Here is a 25649-nt window from a genome sequence, read left to right as displayed (position 1 = left end):
CACATCTGACAAAATTATGGTTTAATAAGGGGTTGCCTACTGTACATGTAGCAATGAAATAGAGCCAATATTACCATGAACCACACAGTGGCCTCTGTAAGTCTATTATGAGTCTATTCAAGTAGCTAATACTGATGCCACATGAGATATAAACAGACTATAAAATCAGTCATTAGACGACACCACAGACAAACTTACAGGGTCTCTATATAAGACAATATTCGCCAATAAAAATTGATCAGCGTCTTATAGCCAATTAATGTCATATGAGGTCACAACACAGGTTCGATAATGAACAGGAACTATCCTGAAGCACAGATCAAATCTCTACTGGTGTCATAGTGGTTTTGTAATTGATAATAGAATATGAACAACAGAATTGCTGTTGGAAATAGTGAAAATAACATAATTCTATAAAAAGGTACTTGACCTTCAGCAAAGGTGGTCCTGGAGCATGTGTTACTTGCTGATGGGTGAACTGGATTCTGCTGTTTGGGGCCGTTCACATTTAGTCGACGTGCTGAATCCGGACCGAGTTGGGCCACAGAACCGTGTGACCGGCTGTCCAGGTCTGAATAGCCGCAGTCGGTGGCGGCTCCGTGCTCCCCTGCGTAAACTTCATCTTGTCTACCAGACTCTTCTGTTTTGAGGTTTGCGTCCTGGAAGCATCGAGCGGAATCCTCCAAATGCGCCTTGACGTGGCTGCTGGAGGAGTTAATAGACACCGAGTTGGAAAGAAACGGCGGACAGTAGCCTCCAAAGGCGCGGCTCTGTGGTGGTGCGGTTGGTCCAGACGTGCACGAACTTGAGGAAGTCCACGGGAGCGTGCACACCTCTCTCCTATTGTAAGGGATCTGATGAAGCCCGGGTATATGGGCTCCATTACCCCGCAAGTTGGAGAAATACAGCGACTCAGGGGGAGCAAAATTCAACAGAGAACCAACATAGCCGGGATTTAAAGGATTCCGTTCACACATTTCCATGGAGCTTTCCTCAAACGCTTCTTGCAACCCTTTTAGCAACTCCTGAAGAATAAAGGGTAGGTAATTGTTGATTTGTCAATACCACGTCACGTGATATGCAAACTATGCTGTTCCGCCCCACCCTTGCTCCCAATAGCCACTGCAAAGCAAAATACCCCATGATGAAATATGAAGGTATGAAGTTAAATTCTAACCATCATTATTTATATTAGTCGGGAGCTGTTATTTGAAAGCACGTGTACATGAGTTTTATTTTGGGACCAGTGCCCTGTGACATGAAGAGTAAGAAAGTAACTCTGTAGACTGACCCACATAAAACAATGACAAATACAGGGCCTTAAATGCACCACAGGAGACCAGAGACCGTGCACGCCCGCATTCATATTCATGAAAATTCTTCCAGTGCACAATTATTTAAAATTGTAAAGAATATATGATTTGGGGAAATTGTTTTCTAGTAGTGATAGAAAAGAAAGTCTATCAAAGTATAGTAAGTATGTAGACGATAGATAGATAGATAGATAGATAGATAGATAGATAGATAGATAGATAGATAGATAGATAGATAGATAGATAGATAGATAGATAGATCTCAACAGTAATGTATAACATTGTCATATTATAAGCCTCATACAGAGAACATATATCACAGGGCCATTGGGCTGTACATCAGCTACAGTACATAGTAGCCCTAGAGGTGCTTTTCTTGTGGTCACCCGCTTGCATACAATGTAGTCTTTATATTCTGTAAATAGGCTACTGTCGGCCTCAAAGCTACATTATAGACTGAATACAACACATGAGACATATCCGTTTTCATAAAATTCACATCAGCTTTCGGAGAAAACAAACGCATCGACCAAAAATGAGTCAGTTTCCCCCCCCGAGCTGCCGTGATACTGCTTTGCAATGAACTTCAGCTTAACTCGCTTAAAACTATGAATCAGTTTGAAAAGATTGTTTTCATATATACTACTTACACACTTCTATAGACCCAGTTTTCTCGTATTTGAAAAGCAATATCCAAAACTAAACTTAATCTACTGGAGCATTTTCGCTTCATGGTTAAGTTCATTTTTATAGAGAATAGCCTATTTTCCGCAGTGAAGACACAGCCGTCATCTCTCTATAAAAGCTTGTGCATTGCAGCCCTTCTGTACAACTACAATCGTGAATCTCTAGTCACACATTAGCGCAAAGAAAAGAAAACTCATCCCGCAAAATGATGATATTGTTAAAATGTAAGAACGTGTTCAGTTTTAATTTTAAAAATCAAAAACTCCTTTGCACAAATTAAGAAGCCCAAGTGCGTTTTCACTAGCGCTGTTTGTATTGTATTATATATATTTTTATATCTATAGTAATGAAATACGATAGCTTTTACCCATTATTTATATATACACAACATATTTCTGATCAACGGTATAACTGACTTTACTATAATATTCCCCTTTACTGGCCTACACACATGAAACCTAAATAGACCAATATTAGGCCTACTGAGGGCTTGTCTGCATTGTGTGTGTGTGTGTGTGTGTGTGTGTGTGTGTGTGTGTGTGTCTGTGTGGGAGTGTTTTTGTGTCTGTGAGTGTGTCTGTGTGTGTGAGTGTGCGTGTGTCTGTGTGTGCGTGTATGTGTGTGTTGGGGTGGGGAGTTCAAAAATACACTGACACTGCAGACTTGGAGCAGCAGTTGTTTTTTTTCAGAGAGTGTAATGCATCTTGAAGTATTTAGTAGGACAATGCATTTAGTTTGTACTGATCAGAGCTTCACTGTAACTTCCACACACACACACACACACACACTTTACCACGACACAGAGACAAAGAGACAGTAAAGTAATTCTGTAAGTAACTCAAATCCTCACAGATAGTCAGCTTATAACTAAATTTTCAGGCTTATTTCGTGTATCTACTGTGTACCTCTGGGGGAAAGGTCTGTGCAGAAAAACCATCAGTCTAGAGAGAATACAAAGATAAGTTAAAACGCTTAAAAACAAAACGCTTCAGTATGTATAATTTCAGTTGTTGCGACTGTAATCCAACAGATGGCAGTACCAGTTCATATACAGCCTTATATTTTTTGCCATGCTGTCCTTTCTATTATTACTCAGTAGCCTAATTCAGCGATTGGCCATCATCAGTAACGTCAGTCATCCTGCAGTATGTAGGCTTCATGCTCACCAAAAATCAAAATCTACTGTGGCTTAATGACGAAACATAAGATGATGTACTATAACATCCGCAGGCGAGGGAAGACAAGTGTGGAAATTACATAAACACGAAGGCTATTTCAGTGATTCCAGGGACTTTTAAAAGAAGAAATCAAACATGCAAAACGGATGAATAAACACGTGTAACACGTGTAACTTATTCTGCCAGTAAATGTACGTCTGGCACGTTTTTTGAATTGATAACGGTTAGAAATGAAAAGGAAAGGCTACAGAAAGTAAAAGGCTCAATCACAGCTCTAAAAGTCTATTTATCTCTATCTAAAAGTCTATCTATCTCTATCTAAAAGTCTATCTATATCATATCGAAATTTAAAACAAAAACAACTGCGTTACACATTTGGCATACATTATCTCTACAGTGAAAGCTCATATAGCTTTTTTAATAATTTGGTTCGGTTATAGGACAGTTTTGTTTGAAAAAGCTTACTTATCTGGGATTTTTTTTCATGCTATTTGAGAGTTTATATAGGCCAGATATATTTAAATATTCCAAGACATAAAAACACGTCTAAACGTCATGCGGCTGATTAACCAAGAAAGAAATCAAAAACAAAAATAAAAAATAAGCAGTATGAATTAAATGAGAAAAAAAGCAAGTATGGGGTATTTTTGTTTATAACATCAGAAAAAAACATGTGAACAGACTAATCCCAACTAAAAGAGAGGAAACATCAATATAATCAGTAATATCTGTGTAGATACATGTGTCGTTTTAAGCCGCTCATGTTTTTATCAGTTTCGTAATGTTTCATCACAATTTGTGCAGAGCTCCTAACGGCGAAATGGACATTTATTCACACAAATGAGCTTCTCTAAAGAGAGAAAAAAAATAATAATAATCTCTTAATAAACTTAAAAAACAGAGGTGAATCTTTGACATGCAGATTCAAAGATTTTCTTAGTAAAGTAACAGACATAAACAGGCTCCCACGATTAGAAAATGAGGAGAAGTTTAAGTGTTGAGTTTTAGTGTCATTTACTGCTCTTCGTCTTGCAGGTTTAGGGTGGCAGGAGCCAAATTGAGGAGCTCCTGTCTGGATGTTTTCAGGCCCTTTGAAGGAAGCTATCCGCCGTCTAGTCGTTGGTAATAAACTTGCTGCTTCCCTCGTTCAAGTTCTCTGCGGTGTTGCCTTGAAACGTCCAAGTGTTGAAATATCCACATTGTTCTGACTCAGTGGAAGTCAAACTGGGTTTATAGTTTCATTCTGTTTAAAAATAATTCACAGAGGATGTAGGCTCTTATCAAATGTCCATTTATCTCATGTAAAATAAAGACGGACAGTTTACAACATAGAAAATACTCTCATAGTTGCTGCATGGGGAAAAGTTTAATGATTTTCTGTGTCCTAATTATGTCCATTTGGCGCTAAGTGAACATCTGAAACTCCTCTATGTCTTTAGACCCATTCAAAAGTAATAGACAACAGCCTGCAGGCCTTTACAAGGTTTTACAGACTAAGCTGACAAATCGTCTTATTACGGTTCAAGCTTTGGATCGCTTCTTACAGACTATACTTGACAGTAACGTGCTTTTGTAAAACTGAAACTTTGCTGAGGAATCTTACAAATCTGACAAACGACGGCATCGAAGAGGAATCATTCAAATAGAAATCAGGTGGAGAAATTCAATTTACCTTTAAACCTTTGACGGATTTGCTTGACGTATGAATTAAATCCCCCAAAAGGTTAGTACAGTTTCCAATAAGTTTTGTCAGTTTTCAAAAGATCCGGCTGAAAGTAGAGTGTGTGGAGCCAACAGATCACATAGGGGAAAAAAAAATATTCTACTGTAGAGGATCCTCCGCGTCTGTAGTTTATCCAATGGAAAGAAAAATTTCCATAAAATAGCCCAAAACTTGTAGTCTACAAACACAGGCCTGTTCTGTGATAACATTTACATCTTTGGAAAGTCTACACAGTACACAAGTCTTCAGTTTAAGACAGAAGTCTGCAGAAACGTGGTCTGAGGGGTTATGGCCAAGGTCATGTTTAAAAGAGGAGCAACAATGCAAGGGTAAGATCTGAGTCAGATGTTACCCTTGAATGGTGCTCCTTTTTGTCGGATAATCTGAAGACACAAAAACTTCTGACAATACACAAACTTCTGCGCAGCTACCAAAGAATGAGAAATGAACAAATCATGAACTAACTAATAATTAATTAATCGCTAACAATCCGCTTCAGAATAAACCTGAACAGAGCAGCTAATATATAATACAGCAAGTAATGAGTTGAGAATAGACTTCGAAATATGTTGAACAGTCTATGCTAATGTTTAGCTCCTACAGAGGCCTTTATGTACATCGACATATTGACCAGTTTATGATGAATAGTTCCTGATTAATTCTGCTGCTGAAATGGCACAAAACGTATCACTACACATTATCATTTACACATTTATTGAGATGCAAAGTTTAATCTATTCTCTTTAGTTTCTATGTTTGAGCCTCCTTCAGTGAAGTCGTACATCTACTGGCCTATTCGTTACTTCGTAGTCATCTCACAATTAGAAGCATCTTCACACCAAAGTGACAAGTAGCTGTTGAGATTTTACTGTGAATATTGATAATTAGTTATTTAACGACGAATCGGAGAAAGCAGGAAAAAGGCCCAACGATATTTTGTCAGTTAAAGTAAAGGATAAAGTCGAGTAGCGCCAAAGAAACATGACTGATAATTGTTGAAATTTAGAGAACTTAAATTACTCGAAAACATTTTATTTTGAGTAAGACACTGTCGCATTTTACTTATAATAATGGCAGCATCTTGCTATTTAAAGCATAACGATATTCAGTCAATGTGTCGTGTTTCTAATGTTTCTTTGACTCATTAGTAGCGAGACGATGTGGAAAAAAATGCAATTTATTTTATCATTGACGATGCTGGTCAAGTGGAAATATATTGTATTCATTCCAGTCGTGAAAAATCAAAATGTTGCATCTACAACCATCTACCATGTCACTTATAGCCCTGCAGCAAACTGTTCATTTAAGATGGTTGTGAGTTTTACTCAGTTATTACAATAATTTGATGCAACTCTGCCTCATGGTTTAAGAATGTGATTTTTAAACACTGTAGGTTAAAGCAGTGGTTAGGTTTGGTCCCTTTTCTGATTTTTTTGTTTTTTCTTTCTTTCTTTTTCTGGGAAGAAGGGGGGAGGGGGGTGTTGTTTGCATTCACAAGAAATTACCACTAGATGGCCCTCTCACTTAAGGAAAGAAGTCAGCAGACAAGCAAAGGCCTAGTTGTCTTCGCAGTGCACTACTGAGAAACTGACATGATGCAATAACTGGTAAACAGCAAGAGCTTCTATCACTTTACAGTTTAGTGAGACATTTCAGCTCCGTTTGAGTTAATATCTTGCTCAGGTATGTAATATGCAAAAAAATGAAGCAACTTATCTCTTACACAGACTTCAAGACTCAAGAGATTTTATTAGTCACATATGCACACAGCCAGTGAAATGTTGCGTCAAACTCTCAGGCAGTAACCATTACAAGTACAAGAAATTAAAGGCTTAAAAGCTAAAGTTTATAAAATCTACACCTATCGAAGAGCCAACAATAAAACAATAAAAAGTAAAAAAAAAAAAAAAAAAAAACTATTGATAAACAGCAAAAAGTGTAAAGATGGTTGTGATTGAACAGTAGATGAGTTGACAACAGACTCGGGTGAAGGAAAATATGCGTCAACATGTCTTATTGATGTAGTAACCTGCTCCAGTTAGTTCCGCCCTGCCCTGATGTTCTTTTAAAGAAAAGATTTGATTTGAAAGATTGTCATTTTGCATAATTTGAAAACCAAATTATTATAAAAATCGAATCAGTTTCTCAGGGTTAACAAGCTCTCGATGTAGTAGTATTGTTAGTCTTTCTTTTAACCGGCAAATCGCTTTTCCTTTCATCGGAAATGATCGGATTCTCAAACTGCTTTTTTCCTGGATGGAAATTTGATGATGGAAACTAAAATGTTTCAGATGATTTGCTCTCATTTCAGCAAACTGTCAAGACACATAAATCCACATTCCTCAGTGGCTAAGAGCAGAGGACAGTACTATGCAGCTTGCAATGTGACTGAAGGATCATTAAACAGAGCAGTGCCAAGAAAAGAAAAGAAAAATGTGTCAAATGAATGCAAAACCTATAATTATTCTGCCACAAAAGCATATAATGTATGAACAACTGCCTTATTATTAGATACACATGTTAACTTAGATGCTATTTTTCCAGTGAATCAGAAAACAAATAGCTTTGACACTTGAGCAGTAATAGTTACTCATGATGTTGCTTAAGTGCCTGACTTTCTCAGTAAATGCTACTTAATATCCTTTTGACTAGTAGTTTATTGAAGACAGCGGTTTGGAGTGTAATGTTAGCAAATAGACACTTTTTACAGTAAAAAAGATTCAGTATTGCACCCTTGACTCCAGTGATACACAACTTTAGCAGAATTTATCTGAAAATTATAATCATAAAAAGGAAGCAAACACCAAATAGTTATTTCACAAGAGTTTAGGTCCATTCAGAAAAAACAAGTATATACTGTATACAGGCCACCAAAACTTCCTGAGTCAAATGGATCAAAGCTACTGTAGAGAGAATCAGTAAAGGCTCACAACTTTCACCTGAATTCAATGATCAGGCAACTTCATAGAGAGATAAGTCCAAAATATCTTAAGTGCAATGGCTTTTATAAGTTTGCAATCCATTAAAGTTCCCCTCCAATCAACATTTTGTTTTGCTTATTGCTTCGTCGCTTGTGTTGTTTGAGCTTCACTGTGCAGAATGATGTACAGTATGTGCAGTTTGACACTAGAAAGCTGTTTTCACATTTATCTGCTGAAGAGGGAAAGTTTCTCAGTGCTCATTGAAAATCTGAGTTTTAAGACATGCACGTACCAGTATAGTAAAGTAGGAGAAATCAAGGTCCAGTAGTTAAACTTTTCAAATTAATATGCATAGTCTATATTTTTTATGAGGGAGAAGGAGTAGATGTAATTTTAAGAATTTTTAATAAAGCAATTGAACATTCAATTGTAGAAAATTCCAAGCAGAGGATTTTTTATATATATCTTAAAAATGGAGGGAAGATTTAAAACAACATATTCTGTCCTCCTATGCATTTTGTTTTGAATGCCAACGTATGTAAGGACTAAGTTGTGTGTAAGGACAGTGTGATTTGGACATTTAAAAACTGGTAAATAAAGTACCAGAAGTTCAGTCGATACAACCTGTTGCAAGATGTGCACTTGAAATGACAAACAGAAAGGCATCTTACATTTCACTACATATATTTAAAGTGATAAGTCCAGTAAACCCTTAACAGGATGCTTGAAATGTGCTCTTATGTAAGGAAAACTGCTCTCTCAGCTAACTTTACTCATCCAACCCACTTATTAACACATACCTTCACAGCTTCATCACATAAATTGACTGAATTATTAAGGAAAAATCAAGGGGTAGTATTACAGGATGAGTACAGAGTGCAAAAAAACATGTTATTATGCTTAACTGTACAGATGCTGTACAGATGATTTCTTGTGTTTTGAGCAGTGACAGAGACCAGATCCCTCCAGTTTTTCTGTTGTGGCTCCAGGTGCTTTGTCATCAGGGTATATTGTGGCATTATATACTTTTATTCCTCACTGCCTGCTGCATGTGTTAATTGTAAAGGCATGCTCATATATTGCTTTGCCAAAACAAACGTCTGTTGGTTGTTTAGAGGAGGGTGGAGCTATCCCTCAGATACTTTTATCAGTCTCCTCCCACAACTGTGATGTATTTCTGCACCTCACTCAAGCAAGTTTAAAATCTCTGCTTGTTGATTTACATATGAAGTTGCTGCCATATTCAGAAACACTGGTTGGATGTAGTAAACAGAATATAATGCACAGAAACATGATTATTTAATTCCTTTTTACTTTTCTCTCCTCAAACTGCCTCAAGTTTACTTCCCTGCAACTGAGAACTTTTCATCTGTGTCAAGTCACCCCTGACTAGTGCACGTGCTAATTTAATACGGCTGCACATACCAAATTCAAAACTTCAGCTTCATACAAGGTTACCGCCCCGCAATTGTATGTTGCCTGAGCTCAGCAGGAGAACTTACAGTGGACACTGCAGTCTCACCACCACTGCTCCATCCCACCTTGTTCTGTGTTCATCCCAGCTCACAATAATATTATTAACCCTTTAACTACCATGATCTTATATTGCTATATACCATCCACTTTAATGTGTTGCTTCTCTCAGAAGTTGTGCTTTAAATTTATTATTGTCCTTCTACACATTTTACAAATGGTTTTGTACACATGATTGAGTTGTGGTAGACTTACAAGCCAAGTGATGTATTTCTTTGTTGTTGTCCTTCTTAAATGTAAATATATTGTAGAGTCATGGAAATGAAGGGTTTGAGTTTAAGTAATTCTGAATTTGGGTCAAATTTTTTTGTTTACTCAACTAATATTTATGCCAATGAGCTTAGTGTGCAGTATGTCAACATTCCTATCCATTGGTGTCTTTTCAAACTCGTTACACTTTCAATGAATTAGGTCTAAAAATATCCAGCACTTTAAAAAGTAGTTGTTTTGCTGACTGCAATAAATTTAAGAGAGCCGGGTTGGTAGGGGTCCTAAGTGCAAGGGAAACCCCTCAGAGAGGTAAAGCCCTTATGTCAAGTGGCCCTATTCACCCTTGTATACAACAAGTGCCAGCCACCATGGCTGAAGCCAATAAAGTGCTTTAAGTTGCAGTTCCTCTAATGGCCACTAGATGCTGAATCAAAAACAAAACTGACTGTACTGAGGTGGCGGGGGAAAGTACCCAACTTCTCACCATACAGTCAATCCCACATCTTCTTATGTGCCTCTAATGGAAAACATTTTGACATGTCACAGTAAGAAAAGTCCAGGTGTAAATAATAAAAAGTAACGGCTGAATTCCTTGTAGCGGCTTCAGTTTCAGGGTCATGTTATTGTGCATGCTGGGACACTTGAATAGAACAGAAACATTGTTAATGTTATTAGTAACATCTGTGCTTTTTATCTTTATTTTAACAAATCAAACTGTCTTCTGTGAAAAAAGGCTCATTGATGACTTTGAAAGCCATAATATTAAAGGCCCTGCACAGCCATGATAAACCCACACAGGTGATTTTAATTATGTTGTCTGATTATACTTCTTCTCAGGACTGTGTGAGTGTGCACAGACTGATTTGTTGCACTTGTGAAGGTGGGACAACTTACACCTTCCGCATTCTCACAGGTAGATAGACAATTCAATGACAAGGCTCCCATCATAGCTTGCCCGCCTTTAACCTGGGCATGGGTCTAATAACGGTAAACACTTGTGGGTGTGCAGGACCTTTAGGCCGTTGAAATAAATATGTTTTGAGGGCCATTTGCTTGATTGACAGGTGCTCCAGCACATCAAAGTTGGCCATGATGGTTGCTGCATGCTTGTGCCACCACAGCTCTTCTTTATGGGACATTTTAAGTCCTGGTTTCTAGGATTTACCTACTTATTGGCTTGGTTGGCTCAATTTTAATGTGATGCTAACTTCCCATGGCCAGTTATCTGATAGATAATCAATCAAGACTTTAACCAAAACTGTTAATTTTAACTCAAATTTAATTTTAATTGTTATGTTTTGTAAATCTGGTCTTATTCTCTATCAACAGCATACCTTATTGCTTAATGCTGCTATGCATGGCTACTATGTGCAAAACGTGGCTATAAAGTGTCATTTGTACTTTGTTGTTTCGCGTCACTTTGCATGGCCACACAAACTCAGTAGTGGATGTAATCATTATATTATTGTATTAATATTTGGGTTCGAGCACCATCTTGATAATTCTGATTTTGTTGCCATTATTGTCACTTCAGTGTCTTGTTGTCTTTGTGTTTGTATTTCTAACCCTGTCAATTAGTTTTAGAATATCTTGTCAGTGGTCTGTATTAGAAAACGTGCTTGGTGTCTAACACTGGTCCATTTACAGACATATAGATTAATGAACATTGTCTTCATAAATAGTCTGAATAAATGACATGAAATGTGACACCTCCTTGTCAAATCTAGCCAGCTTTACAGGTTTATACCTGTCTGTTCTGTTTTATATCCACTTTTACAAAATGTCAATAAAAAAATCGTGATTGTATTTTTTTTTAAATATATTTGTTTTGTTTTCATATTCTTGTCGTATTTTATTTCACAGAAGACAGCATTGATTATCACAGTTGGTCAGTATGATGGATTTTTGGCTATTTAACTTAACATAATTTTCAATACAGTTTGAACTGAATATGTGAGATGTTTATTTCATTACACATGGGAACAAATTCCAACTGTACTACCACAGAAAAATGCCCCTTGGGAACAGTGAGGTGTGACAAATTATGGACACAAAACACCTTGTTCTCACTGTGAGGTGCAACATTTTCAGTTTTTGAACTAAGAAATCACAAAGTTGAAAAGTGAATATATAAGCTTCAAGTTCAGAAACTCATGTTTATTTTTAGATGTGATATTCAAACAGAAAAGATAGAGACTTATAATTATATTTGCTCTAATAATGGTGAGATGACATATGAGTGATATATGAACAATATCATTTGACGTTTACAGTGAGACACTTCAACCAATCAAAGACTTAAACAAATCACTTAAGTAAAGATTTACTGTTTCAGTGTTTTTTTCTACAGTTGGCGAAGAGGAGCTGAGCAGAAATGTGACATTTGCTCTATTACTCAAAAATATTAACTGTAACTAACTAAGGAACAACTAGTAAAGGTTTAGACAAACTGCAGTGTAAAAATATTTCATAGCTTAAAAGTCTTTTCATAGAAAGATTCGTCAGCTGCACAATTAATCCAGTACATGTATGCAAATGACCTAATTATATTAAATGTAAATTCCTAGAGCTCTTAGAGAAGAATGCATACTGGTGTTTTACTTGAGTGCATTTTTTTATTATTATTAAAACAAAACACTGTGTTCACCAAGAAAGTGATGGGTGTATTACAACTTAAACTAAGGTAAGTGAAAATGTAATAATTGGTCTTATCCTGCAAGTTGTAAGACATTATTCTTTTAAACAAAAATCAAACATTGGTTTACATGAACACTGCTTTAAAAAAAACAAACAAATTATTTAGGGGGCTGAAATTGGCTGCAATTAGGCTTCAATAGATTCTTCTAAATGGACTCTGAAGTCCTTTGTGTCAATATTCAGTGTCATACTCTGTGATCACACAGGATGGGACAGGGGGCTCATTTATGTTCTGTTTTGAATCCTGTTATATTATTTACAAGCATTAAAAAGTAGAGAAAGTGTCAGATTAGGAATGAGGCTCTTTCATTGAAAGTGGCCCTTACAGCAACTCCAATTTCCTCTAGACTGGCTTTCGCCTATAAAACATGTATTACTATTACCCATTTCTTACTTACTATTCTTACTACTACCTATTTATCTTACTTTTTTATTGCCATATACACATATAACATTGCCTGGAAATGTTCCCAGAGTGCTCAAGACAGTCACAAGTCAGGACACCAGCTACACAACAACTCATTCAACGCCTGTTATCAATGACAGCAATTAATATTAAAACCTGCAGGAGGCGCCAGAGAACGCACAGAAGATAATCTGATGGTCCCTTTACAGTCATTTCACATCGAGGAAACCAGGAGTCCATGCATGGGTGTTATGTCTTCACACATCCAGTCTCCGTTAGAGTTAATATGATGCAGACATGTGCCAGTTATTTTCCTATAAATACTAAAAAATAGGAGGTTCAACACAGGGATTGGAGACTTTATAGTGACCTTTTAAACTAATGATGCTGTTAAAACATAAAATATTCAAGTATACGATCTTAAATCTGTGTAATTCGTTTAAATCCAATAGAAAAATCATTCATAAAGTCAAGGACAATGTAAAGAAACAGAAATTATAGGCTATATTAACTCCAACAGTAACAATTAGATGACTGTCACGTTTTAAAAGAAACGTCCTTTAACATGCAAGAAGCCTACTTCTGCATGCCTTAATTAATATATAAGTATGTACTGTTGTCAGTAAATGTGTAATAATGCACCCATTATCACCACATCAAAATGTGTCTTAAACGAATAAAGAACTGAGTGGATCAACATCCAAGAAAAAAGGAACAAAAAACTTGCTAAAAAAAAAGGTCTCACTAACTGAAAAACACTACAGCTCACCTTTTATCACAAACTTGCACCTTAATCTGATTAAAGCACAGAAATGGACAAAAAAGAGAGAAAGAAATAAGGAGAATAAATAAAAGAACAAGGATTACAGAGGGGGGAGGAGGGCGAACAGAGAGGAGGGAAACAATAGAGAATCAAAGCATAATAATATTCCTAAATGAAGAGGGAAATGTTGCACCGCTCATTTTATTAATCAGACTGCCAATTTCACCCAAGAGGCCAAACCCAAGAGCAATCTAAAACAGACTCAGAGATCAACCCAGGGACAAGCATCTCGCTCCTCTCTTCCTCTCCACTTGGATATTATTCGTCTGACCGAAGGCCGCCTCCATCATCAAGTGACAGCCCTCTCCTATTTATTTGCTTATAAACCTGTTACAATAAATGATCATTGGAGCAACGTCAGCCGAGCATTTTAACAACGAACAGCTACCACTTTTGATGAATGACATTTTTTGCCGCTGTGGGGAGGGATGCACGGCACATTTTGAGCAGTCGCTCGTCGATTGCATTCAGATTCTTTCATTTTTTCGCGTCTTGCTTATAAAAAGGTTTAGAGACAGATATTCAAGAGACAGTTGCTGAGTTGCATGTGGATTTAGCTCCGGTACAACTCACTGGTGCGCCAGCCCCCTGGACAAGTGTTGTGTTTTTTTTTTTCCTTTTTTTTTTTTTTTTTCTCTTCCTCCTCGTCTTGCGCGGCTTAATGATGGAGAGGATAAGAAAAGAGATGATATTGATGGAGAGAGGTCTGCACAGTCCCGTCGCAGGGAAAAGGCTTTCAGAGACGCCGGGAAATTCAGTGCTGGAGGCCCTGGAAAACTCTCAGCACAGCGGACGGCTAAGCCCGAGAATCACTTCGGCTTCTCTCCATGGAAATCTTGGGGACATCCCGACGAAAGGCAAATTTGAAATTGACAGTCTTTTCGGTACACACCACAACAGTGAAAACAGCTCTTCGGCGGAGATTTCGTCGACAGAAAGCAGGAAGAAAATGAGCATTTACTCCGAAGTTTCACAAGAATCAGATATTAACAGTGATGTGGAGGTGGGATGCCCTTCGCATCGCTCCCCGAGCCAACACAAGGAAAACAACAAAGGTAAGATTTTATTTCACTCAGTGATATTTTGGTCTTGTTTATATTTGTGCAATTATACAGTATGTTGATGTTAATATAGCGAGTATTCTTCCTCTATTATTATTATTATCATTATTATTATTATTATTATTATCATTATTATCATCATCATCATTACTTTACTTCTATTTTTTATTATTATACAATGGACAAATGTAATATTAATAATATATATATATATATTGACAAAACTTTTGCATTTGCTTTTTGACACAAATTTTAAATTAACGCTTTAGTTTTATTATTTTTAATATTAGGCTGTCAAATATAGGCCTACTGTAGGCCGACACACGAGTATATTATTTCGGTATTATCAATATTAATAACTATTTGTTTTTTTATTTTTATTTAGGTTTTTCTGACAGTAATTCTGGGTCGAGCTCAAATTCTATCCCGGGTATGAACGGTAATTCAGCGGGAGGATCAAACAATTCAAATTCCGACCAGGTCAGAAGGTATCGGACAGCTTTCACCCGAGAACAGATCGGAAGACTGGAGAAAGAGTTTTACCGGGAAAATTACGTTTCGAGACCGAGAAGATGTGAATTAGCCGCAGCGCTAAATCTGCCCGAAACTACTATTAAGGTACAGATTAATCTTCATTATTCTTATGTCCAGTGTGCATGTATAGTGTGTTTGTGTCTGTGCTGTGAAAGCAATAATGTTGGTATTAAATACAGGCCGCGTAACAGTTATTTCTGCTGATGAAATGTTGCAGTGTGATATTTTGATTTATACATTAAATAACGCTTTTTTTATTTGTCACTCCACTGGATGCTAATCAATACAACTGTTATGTGTAGGCTACAATTAATTCACAGCCTGCATGCTATTTATTAAAAATAAAATATTGAAAAGAGCAAAATATATTTTCAGGTCTTTAAAAGTTGATTGTTATATTTTTAACTTCTGCAACATATAACATTTTTTTCGCGATTTAACATGAATGTAGAGATCAGTGTCTGTAAGCAGACGCTGAATCTCTTCAGAGGTCTAAATTTAGAGCTTGGGAACAACATGGCAGCTTCAATATGGGCCTTGTTTTGGCTTTGTGTGCAGGTGTGGTTCCAGAACAGGCGGATGAAGGATAAAAGGCAGCGTTTGGCGATGTCCTGGCCCCATCCAGCAGACCCCAGCTTCTACACTTACATGATGACGCATGCGGCAGCTACAGGAAGTCTACCTTACCCTTTCCACTCGCACATGCCTCTACATTACTACCCGCACGTCGGTGTCACAGCAGCAGCAGCAGCCGCCGCCGCCACCGGTGCCGCCTCGTCACCTTTCGCCACTTCCATCCGGCCCCTCGACACCTTCCGCGCACTTTCCCACCCCTACTCACGGCCAGAGCTCCTGTGCAGCTTCAGGCACCCGGGACTCTACCAGTCACCCGCAGGCCTGAATAGCTCAGCAGCGGCATCAGCGGCGGCAGCGGCCGCGGCAGCGGCGGCTGCGGTAAGCGCCCCGTCAGCCGCCGGGCCTTGTTCGTGTCTCAGCTGCCACAGCAGCCAGGCGGCCAGCGCGCTGGGCTCCAGGAGCACCAGCGCTGACTTTACCTGCACAGCTTCGGGGCAAAGATCCGAGAGTGGATTTTTGCCGTATTCTGCTGCTGTTCTCAGTAAGACCTCAGTCCCGTCACCAGACCAACGAGAAGAAACTTCGCTTAACAGATAACTCATCATGCAGCCTACACGACCGTTTCATATTTTGCTCTACTTTAGGGGATAGGCCTACTTTAAATATCACACCGGGGTAAAGCATTTGTTTATTACACAGCATTGTAAAGACACACACAAACACACACTAAGATTAATTTATAAAAGTCTGACTCAAACCCAAAAAGGCTCTTTATAACGAAAACGACATGAATAGCTGAGCACCGAAAATTTTGCAACTCATAAAAAAGCCTTTTCTAAAAGGCGTGTGCCCTTGTGTTTTTATGGGCTGTGCTGGATTAACTTACATATTTGGAGAAAAAAATAATAGAGTATTCATTCTGTCCCCATGCCTCACTCACTGTGCCATTTTAAATAAACTTATGTGTTTCTACTTGTCCCCAAATTAAACTATGGAACTGAGATTGAGTCTAATTCCACATTTATGCGGCTCAAATGTCCAATATTCAACACGACAGACCCAGCCTGGCTATCCTGACTGCTTAGGTTTTAAGACACAAACCTGATGTAATTATGCTATCTAAGGTCCTGCTTTTCATCCCAGCAGCATATCTTTCTTCACTAAGGCCTAATAGACTGAGATTTTGGCAGCAACAGCTTCTCTAACACCCAGCCTCAGCTCTGTGGGGATATGCCTAATCAGCTGGAAGGTGCATATCATTTTTGCACCGCGTCTTTCGTGTCAATTTTTATGTTAATAATGAGAGGATCATGACAAAAATTGCCAATCATGTACCTAGATGGAGCTCCTTTGAATACACGACTGTAAGAAAGTTCCTCGTTTTGAGACCCGCTGTCAAGTGCTAACAACCCGCGGAGGGAAGTCATTAGACATACAAAAGACCTGAAACAAAGCGACAGTCCTGGTACACAGAAATGCACTGTACATGGCTACTATTTGACACGTGGAGGGTTTAAAAATATTACACACAAGCCTACAAAGAACCCCTCACACGTGTTTGTTCATAGTGGGAAAATACCTCGATACATGCAGTGATCTCCCTTTTATTTACATTGCAGAACCTCATTATATCAAACCCAGTATTTTCATAGGTATGTAGTCCCTGTAGGACCTCCTCACTCAGTACACACAGTGACGGGACTGAGCAAGGCGAAAATTCAGACAAATTAGCCTGGTTTTACAATCTGTCTGCGCCTGTAAAAATGGCTATGTGCTATTTTATTCGTTCCTGTTGGGACATCACCATTAGCTATGTTAATTATAAAACATGTGAATTGTAAATCGTGAAATATTTTGCAAATATCATGGATAGTCCTACTGATGGTTGGAAACTGAATTATTGATCGCCCTGGAAAAAAAAATGCTTCATGAAATGTGGATGGTAGGCTATTTTTGAAACACATTTTTTGTTTGTTTTTTTTTTTATTTATTTTTTTGTGTGACTTGCTGAATGTTTTTAATGTTAAAACACTGGATGTACACGCCAAATAGGCCCATCACAAAAAAAACCCGCCTACAAATTGACCTGTAAAATCACCAATTAGTCCAAATTCATGATCTGTATTTCGTGCGAAATTTTTAGAGGGTGGATTATTTGAGATGGAGAACATTTTCGTTACGGTCCACTCAAAAAGAGGCTTTTAAAAGGGCTGATAAACAAGCACTGAAATGAAATGAAATGAAAATAGTATTGGCCTTTGTCCCTATAGGGCCTCTGTTATAACTCTATATCTCTGTGTTTAAAATATCAATGACTGTATGAATTTAAATATTTTAACTTGAAAAAAAAGTGCAATATGAAATGTAAATCATGTTATTTATTGATCGTGTTTGTTCTTGGAAAATAAATAAAAAAAAATCTTTACACATTTCCATCTCTTCACATTATATGACATTGCAGCAAAATAATCCAAATCTAGGTTGACTTCAAAAAATGGATTTGATTTTATATCATGTTACAGACTAACAAGCTCGACACACACACACATATATATATAGCTATATTTATATAAAAGAAAAATCCTAAAATAAAGACATCCTCGGCTTATTTATGTGCTGTGGCACCATCTCTATAGAAAACACTGTGTAACATTAATTAATAAATAGGTGGGAAAGCTATAGGGAATATGAAGCATGCCATCACGGGTCATTCCGGCCCTATAATTTACCATTATTTTTACATTACCTCTAAATGATACAAGCTGATACTGTCGTTAATTGCACTTGGTTAAAATATAGCCTACACCAGAATGCCCCAAGAGACTTTAAGATAAGTTGCTTTTTTGAACGTCCCCATTAAAGAAATAGGATTAGGGCAGCAAATATGGGCGTGATATATCACCATGTTTCCTTGCTCTTTACTAAAGCGAGGGCTGCAACCCATACAACAAAGGCATTGAGATAGATGGAGGTGTAAAAAGGAAAAGACAGAGGCCAGAAAAACACTGCCCACAATAACACGATTAGTTTTGTATCCAATGTGCAAGACTGAAAAAAGAATTCATCATAATGCAGAGGACTGTCTGTCACCTTAGCCGAATGGTTTCTGACAAGAAAATAAATCTTTGGGTTGTTTAATATATTTTATATTTTCTTTATTTCGGTGCTAATAGAAAAACCAAATTAAATGTCCACCAGCGAGATAGAAATGCAAAGATCGATGATCCTGCCCCTACTGTCCAATCACCCCTATTTAATTGACTGTATTTTCAGGGTAATTGAACTGCTTGTTGTAAATTGAGGATTTTATAGAAACGACATGAAAACTGCATTTACTGACATTCATCGCATCTTTGACATTGATTATCTGATCAGCGCCGTGTCATGCTAACCTCCAATTCTTCATTACACACTGTTTATGAGCTGTTACAGAACAACTTGCTTGTTCCAGAGTGATTGATTGCCTTATTAACGCGTGTTCTTGTAAGTGTGACCGGACTGATTACGATGCATATGTTTAGAATAATGTTTCATTTAGCTGACTGCGAGTAATGCAGGGTGACAGCTGCTGCGGGAGGACAAAAAACCTAAACTACAGGGAGCAAGCGGGGCCAAAACGCATTTAAGGTGGAACCAGAAGACAGCGCAGACCCCTATGGTCAAATGCAGTCACTCAACGCCAGATGAAGGACTGGCAGCTCAGTAGGGTCTTCAGTGAGCCAACTGACTATAAAATACAACACGTACATGCAGTTATTTTGTCCCTATTGTTACTTTGAAAGCATAAACTTAATTCCACGCGTGTAATATTATCCTCCATTATAACCCAGCCTGCTTATTAACACATATTGTCCTCACATTTGGATCTAATGCAGTATTTACAGCTGATATACCAGCTGTTCCATCAAAACATCCACTAAGTCAATCAAACATCATCAAACGCTGCCTGTACTCACTAAAAAATAATATAGCTGGATTATTTTCCCAAAATGTAAAGAAAACGAGCAACATGAACTGCAGCTTGATGAGATTTATGCCACCATTATGCTTCTAAAGTAGTTTCTGCTCTGTTTGTCTCAAATCATTGCCTCTGTTCAAATGTTACTTTCATATATTACATGACATTAATTCAACTATAGCTCATTAAGACAGAATGAAATGGTTAAATTAACTTATCAACTCATAATGATGATGAATGAGGTATTAATTCAGATACAAGCTGGGCAATTTGCAATTTTGCGCGTTTTGATGGTTCTCAAATAACATTTAATATAACGGGTCATCCCCTCAATCAATTACGTGAGCATGTGAGTTGGTCCTATGGAAAATCCTTTTTTCATGCATATGCATTGAAACATGTTCTCAATTATCTTTGGAAATTGCTTTTATTGGTTTAAAGACTAAATCTTCCAGTGGTCTTACGCTCTGGATACGGTTAAGGTGGTACAATAAATTCTGCTATTCTTCTGTCCTGTTCTTGAAACGCAGCCTGTAGACATCTACAATATTAACAGTAATTTTTAATTTGTTTAATATTATATTTGGGGAATTTTAAAAGCAACACATTTCTGAAAAGGAAGTTAATGGAGAAATACCTTTGAAATATTATGTTTTTGTCAATGTTGTTATGGTATTGTAAATTTTTCTGATTACATCTGGTCACATTAGCAACAAACTAATCTCAGTATTTAAATAATAAAAAATATATTTTTTTGTAAAGATTGGGGGATCAGGTGGGACAGGGGTCTACTTTCTAGCCAAACTCTCACTTACAAGAACATTACACTTGAAAATACTACACACCCAAAAACATTGAAATCATCAAGTTGTCATCAATATCCCAAAGACAGTTTATGAAATCGTGCACATACAGAATTTACTTTTAAAAATCACATTAAAATATAGTTGTAAGGGACGACGCATATGTGTCATCTACATTCCTGTGATTGATTTTCATTCTGTTCCAGTGCATTCTTAAAAATTTGGGTCCCCGGTTAATTCTTCGTCTCATTGAGATTCACCTTGCCTCTTTCTTATTAGAATTAGTGTAGAAGTGGGGCTCTGTGGGAACTTCTGACATGTTTTAATTTATAATAGCTTACACATGGCAGTTCTTCTTCATCTTCTTCGTCTGAAACCCAATCCTATTGGAAAGTGCCACTCATACAACTTTTGGCTGCCACTGCAAGTGTCAGAATAAGTCAGTGATTTTGGTTTTTAGTTAATCATCATTTGATTGTCAAATTCATCTGGATTAAAAGTCAACACTTTTTCTTTCAGCATCCTTTGATTTTGAGAAGATGTTTGCCAGGATAAATCATTTTCACTTCTGTATTTTTTAAGTTACAGTCAGTAGGTTATGGACCCGTCTCTGGTGTAGTTCTTTAATGAGTCTGGTTCCCAAGAGATTTTTTATTTCACATCTTAGATCGCCAAAGGTGCACAAGTGAAGCCTTGCATTATTCAAGAGTAATGACAAAGCTATAACATTATGATTATTTTTGTGGCAATAACACTAAAGGTAAGAAAGGATCCTGCACTGTCTGATGTTTCTGGCAATAAATATGTTTACGTTGTCAACAGTGAGCACATTTTAAGAGGCTGATGAGGTCAAACAAGTGGGCATGCACTTTTAAAATTTTACCACAAGATGCTTAGAGAATTCTTCTCCCCATGCAGAGACAACTTAACAGAGAAATGACATCTCATGCATGTATTTTGTCTTTCGTCCTGATGGTGGTCTTGGTGGTCTGCACCTGACCTGCCCACAAATACTTTCATGAATGCAGAAGTACATAGCAGCAAGACAAAAATAAAAAACAAAAAATTTAATGAAATCAAAGTGTTTTTGGAGTGTGACCTTTATGTTTGTATAAAGAGTCAGTCAATGCAAAAAATTAATACTTTATTCCCCAGTTTAACTGCATTATAAATGTTTTTAAAAAAAACCCTTTCAATCACCGGTTCGTATCACGAGTTTCCTAAAACCAGTCATTTAATAACAGACTACATTTCTAATAGTAAATGGCCACCAATCTAAACAGAATAGAGTTTACCGTCTGAACTACCTAAGCAGTGGTGGGCAGTAACTAACATTTACGGTTATTTAGTCATTTTACTCTGTAATTAAGTTCTTAAAGTCTTCTTTTCTTTATCTGTCAGTGCAGTAAGAATATTCCAACCTATTTCCAGTGCAAATCCCCTTGTTTCAAGTATTTTCTAAAACAAAATGACAGCATTGGTTTTTGGTTAAAATAGTATGTGGTCAGTAGTAAAGCAGAAAGTTGAAAATATGAAATTCATATAACGCTACAAACAGTCTTGAGAGGTGGTCAGGGTGGACAGACACCAGAAAAAGTTCACTTAATGTGATACTCTACCACAAATGTTATAACTATCAGATTCTCATTCCCATAGGTTTGAAAGGTAAAAAAACTGGTTGTCCCTGCCATCACAAAGACTTGTGGTCAGCTTGAATTCAATCAATTCTGATGGTGAGTTTTCACTGCTTTCCATTCATATGCTCAGTATTGTTCAAGACAGTCATTTTTAGCAAGATAAGACTGAAATTACACTCTTTACACTCTCCATTAGACTTTCAAGGAAGGTGACAGTATGACACAGGATAATGTGTATTTCATAAGTATGTTTTAATTAGTGTATAATCACCTGAAAATAAGAATTGTTATGTTTTTGTTACCTTAGAATGAGCCCTTTATATCTACATAGGGAGTGGGTCCTCTCCCACAGAGGCTGCCACGTTGCACCGCCATGTTCGTACAGTAGCCCAGAACGGACAAACCAAACACTGGCTCTAGAAAGAGCCTTTCGCATTTTTCGCAGCCACCATAGATTCTCCTTCACGCTTCGAAAGGGAGGGGGAGGGGAGGTTTATTCATTTTGTTGCAATCTGCAACCTAACTGCTAGATACCACTAAATTCTACACACTGGTCCTTTAAGGAAATACAAACAAAAAGTGAAAAAAATACTATAAAAAGTACAGAAAACACAAGCAAATACAACTGCCTTTATTGGACAGTTTCTGGCACAGATGATTAGGAAAGATGGGTAGAGAGAAAGTGTTATGACATGCAACAAAGGCGTATGCGTCCTGGCTACCAGATATCCCGCAGGTAGAGTTTGGAATCATACTCAACAATGACCTCAGTTTTGACGAACACAACACCGATATTCAGGAACGACTTCATAAACTCAAAGCACTCTTATGTTGCTTACCAACTGATGTTGCTGCTATGCAAAACCACAGTTCAATCCATATTACTTTAGCGTTCCCTCATGTTTCTTTACCATCTTATCCATATCCAATGAGAACTTTTCTTTTTTTTTTTCAAATTGCACACACTGCCTCCAAAATAACTGGCCTCCTACCTTACCCTACCAATCTCTGCAACAGAGCCTCCATTGCACTCACCATAGTAAACAACCCTGAACCCATTTCACGCTTCTCCCATCCAAATGCAGTCACAGGATGTGAAAATGGGGAAGCACATGCTTTCATAAGAGTCTTGTTCTTTCTGCTCTGGCAGCTCTAAAAACAATGTCACACTGATTACAGGAACACACTTATATTTAGTTATGTATGTTATTCATCTATATTTCTTGGTGTGTGTCTGTACTATATAGATATCTGTACAGTATGTTAAGTAAGCTCTATGATACTATAGTTCACTATACAAGTTGTGACATGGAAAATAATTTAGCACATTTATATATCAAAATAACTGCCACCAATCCGAAAACAAACAGCAGAGTTTATGCTTAGCTAGAATTAATCATTGCTTGTCATTTCTTCATTGGTCCATTCATGGTACATTTAATGGATTTACAAACCAGTGAATTATGACCACCTGAACACAAATACCTGGTATGTATGTGGTCACAATAACAATATTAACTGAATTCACATTTGATTAGGACCACTTGAACACATTCATTAAGACCAAACCACGCCCTGTTGTGGGCTATTGAGGCCCGCAAAGAATACAACATCTACGTCCTCCGAATTTGGACAAAAGAAAGCTGCATTTCTAAGCCATGTTTGGAAGAGACCTTTGCTGACCAGTTATGAACTTCCTTGATAGGCAAAGTTAAATGGAACCAGTTCTAGTCTGTTTTAGTGCACTTACCTTGCGCTGCCATTTCAGACTGTTGGTGCATTAGGTTTAACATCAGCACATTGTCCTTCCTTGGTCTTCAGTAAGCCCCAGTGATGAACTTTGTGATGTAGACAGAGTGAGCACATCTGGTCCTCAGCAAGGGAACATTTGAAGACCCAATAAAAAGAAGTGCTGCCATAACAACCTTTCCTCAGTTTAGGCAGATGAAAGCATGGATTCCTGAAAAAGTGAACACAAAAAAGAACTTTAAAAAGGGCAGTGTAGACAGTGCAGTCAGCAACTGAAGAAGGCCCAAGTTCATACAGTAGCAACAAGCCACTTGCTGTGACCACATCAGGAGTGTGGCTGTTTATGCCTGGCCATGGCTATGATATGACTATGGCAACTGCTATGGCTATAGGATATGGTTATGAATGGCTGGCTACTCTATACAGCACATAAGGAAGTAACAGCCAAGAAAGTGTTACAGAGTCAGACACTCCCACCAGCATTTGAACCCAACTCCATCAAATAGATCAGATTGATTTCCAATATACCAACAAGAGTTCACAGATAGCTTGTGTCACAGCTTTGGTAATCACAACAGTGCTAGTCATAGTCAGCCACGGGTATAGCAACTCAAAAGTCACAGCTACAGCCAGTGTCATAGCCAAAATCACAGCCACAGACACAGCTAGAGGGGTAGACATAGCCATAATCACAATGCTTGTAACTACAGCCATAGCCATGGTCATAGTCACAGTCACAGCCATGGCAGCAGTCAGGCATGGTCTTCATGGGGTTACATACAGGAGTCACAGTGTAGGGAACTCAATAGCCTCCCTTAGTTAGCTTAGCAGTCAAAATTATGCACTTGTGTTCATGACCATGATATATTTTCAGCCACCACATCAAAACAACATATATAATTACCCATTACCCATAAAATACTAATGTGCCAACATGAAACTCAATGCACAGTGGCAAACAGAGTAGCTAATACAGCTAATGCTAAAGTAACCTCATCAACTTAACTGCAGTATCTTTACACAGAATGAACATAAAACATTTGCTGACTTTACTCAATTGCTGTTCGCCCACAAAACTGATACAGGCAAACTACCACAGCCTGACATAACCAGCCACGACAAAGTTTGTACCTCCTCACAATGTGGTCACAGCATGTAGCTGCAGCTACTGTTGGAGCCCAGGCCTACTGCAACAATGTCCATAAAACAGCAGCTATAAACCAACCATTTGTGTTTGAACCGTTTCCTTTTTTTAGAAGTGCTCCTCATTTCCTTCATGTTAAAGAATTAATTAAAATAAGAAGGCTTATGGCTTTTCTTTGTTTGAGAACCTATCTACAGTGTAGCATGTTAGCTAAGTCATGTTAGCAAGGATAACATCCTCTCTTGTGAGAAAATGCATTGTGACAGCATGTGTAGCAAACCCTGGCACCTCCATAACCAAAGCTTATATACCCTCCCAGTAACTCATTGGGACTGGGCCAAACAACCAGTGTGGGAGCTCACTACATAAATACATATATACAGACAACTGAGCAAAATAGGTATTACATTTTATAAGTTCATGTTCACAAATTACCAAGCAGTTACAGAGACAAACATCTATGTGAACACCAGCTTAAGGAAAACACTCTTTGTCAAAAACAGATACATGATCCCCCCATGCTCCTCAAACATGGTAGAACCAGGAAGTATCAAAAGACATGAGATCCCATGTTGGTCCTTTTGCCTGAGCCACATAAGACAAGTGAGTAACAAGGTAAGACAATACTTTGCTATGGACATTGTGTTAGCAGCACTTAGCATACCATCAGCAACAGAAAAGTCAACATGCCTGCTC

General features: G+C 37.7%; 3 protein-coding genes across 6 annotated transcripts in view; 1 reads left to right on the top strand and 2 right to left on the bottom strand.

Moving 5' to 3' along the window:
* Nucleotides 1-23891, bottom strand: part of hoxd4a (homeobox D4a) — a 55618-nt gene extending 31727 nt beyond the window's left edge. The window contains exon 1 of the mRNA XM_042425681.1: nucleotides 23811-23891. The gene's annotated coding sequence lies outside the window, so the exon portion shown is untranslated. The remainder of the gene's footprint in view (nucleotides 1-23810) is intronic.
* The window catches only part of hoxd10a (homeobox D10a), a 38675-nt gene extending 13555 nt beyond the window's left edge, over nucleotides 1-25120 (bottom strand). For 2 of the 4 annotated variants that reach the window (XR_006098706.1, XR_006098707.1), the window contains exons 1-2: nucleotides 25035-25120; nucleotides 23811-24020 (exon numbers count right to left, since the gene is read on the bottom strand). Coding sequence is in view for 1 of the 4 variants with exons in the window: in XM_042425678.1 (XP_042281612.1) it covers nucleotides 431-983 (553 nt within the window). In the remaining 3 variants the exon portion in view is untranslated. Of the gene's footprint in view, nucleotides 1-430; nucleotides 1026-11797; nucleotides 12992-23810; nucleotides 24021-25034 lie in introns of those variants that run through there. The other 2 variants (XR_006098708.1, XM_042425678.1) reach the window with 2 other exon arrangements.
* On the top strand, nucleotides 14153-16259 carry evx2 (even-skipped homeobox 2). Its single transcript, XM_042425676.1, has 3 exons — nucleotides 14153-14546; nucleotides 14938-15170; nucleotides 15645-16259. Exons 1-3 carry the CDS (start codon nucleotides 14153-14155, stop codon nucleotides 16257-16259), a joined length of 1242 nt encoding a protein of 413 aa, XP_042281610.1.
* Nucleotides 25121-25649: the final 529 nt, after the last annotated feature.

The sequence above is a fragment of the Thunnus maccoyii genome, chromosome 11 (genome assembly GCF_910596095.1).
Source record: "Thunnus maccoyii chromosome 11, fThuMac1.1, whole genome shotgun sequence".
Classification (NCBI taxonomy): Eukaryota; Metazoa; Chordata; class Actinopteri; order Scombriformes; family Scombridae; genus Thunnus; species Thunnus maccoyii.
This window is presented reverse-complemented; position numbering and strand designations above follow the sequence as displayed.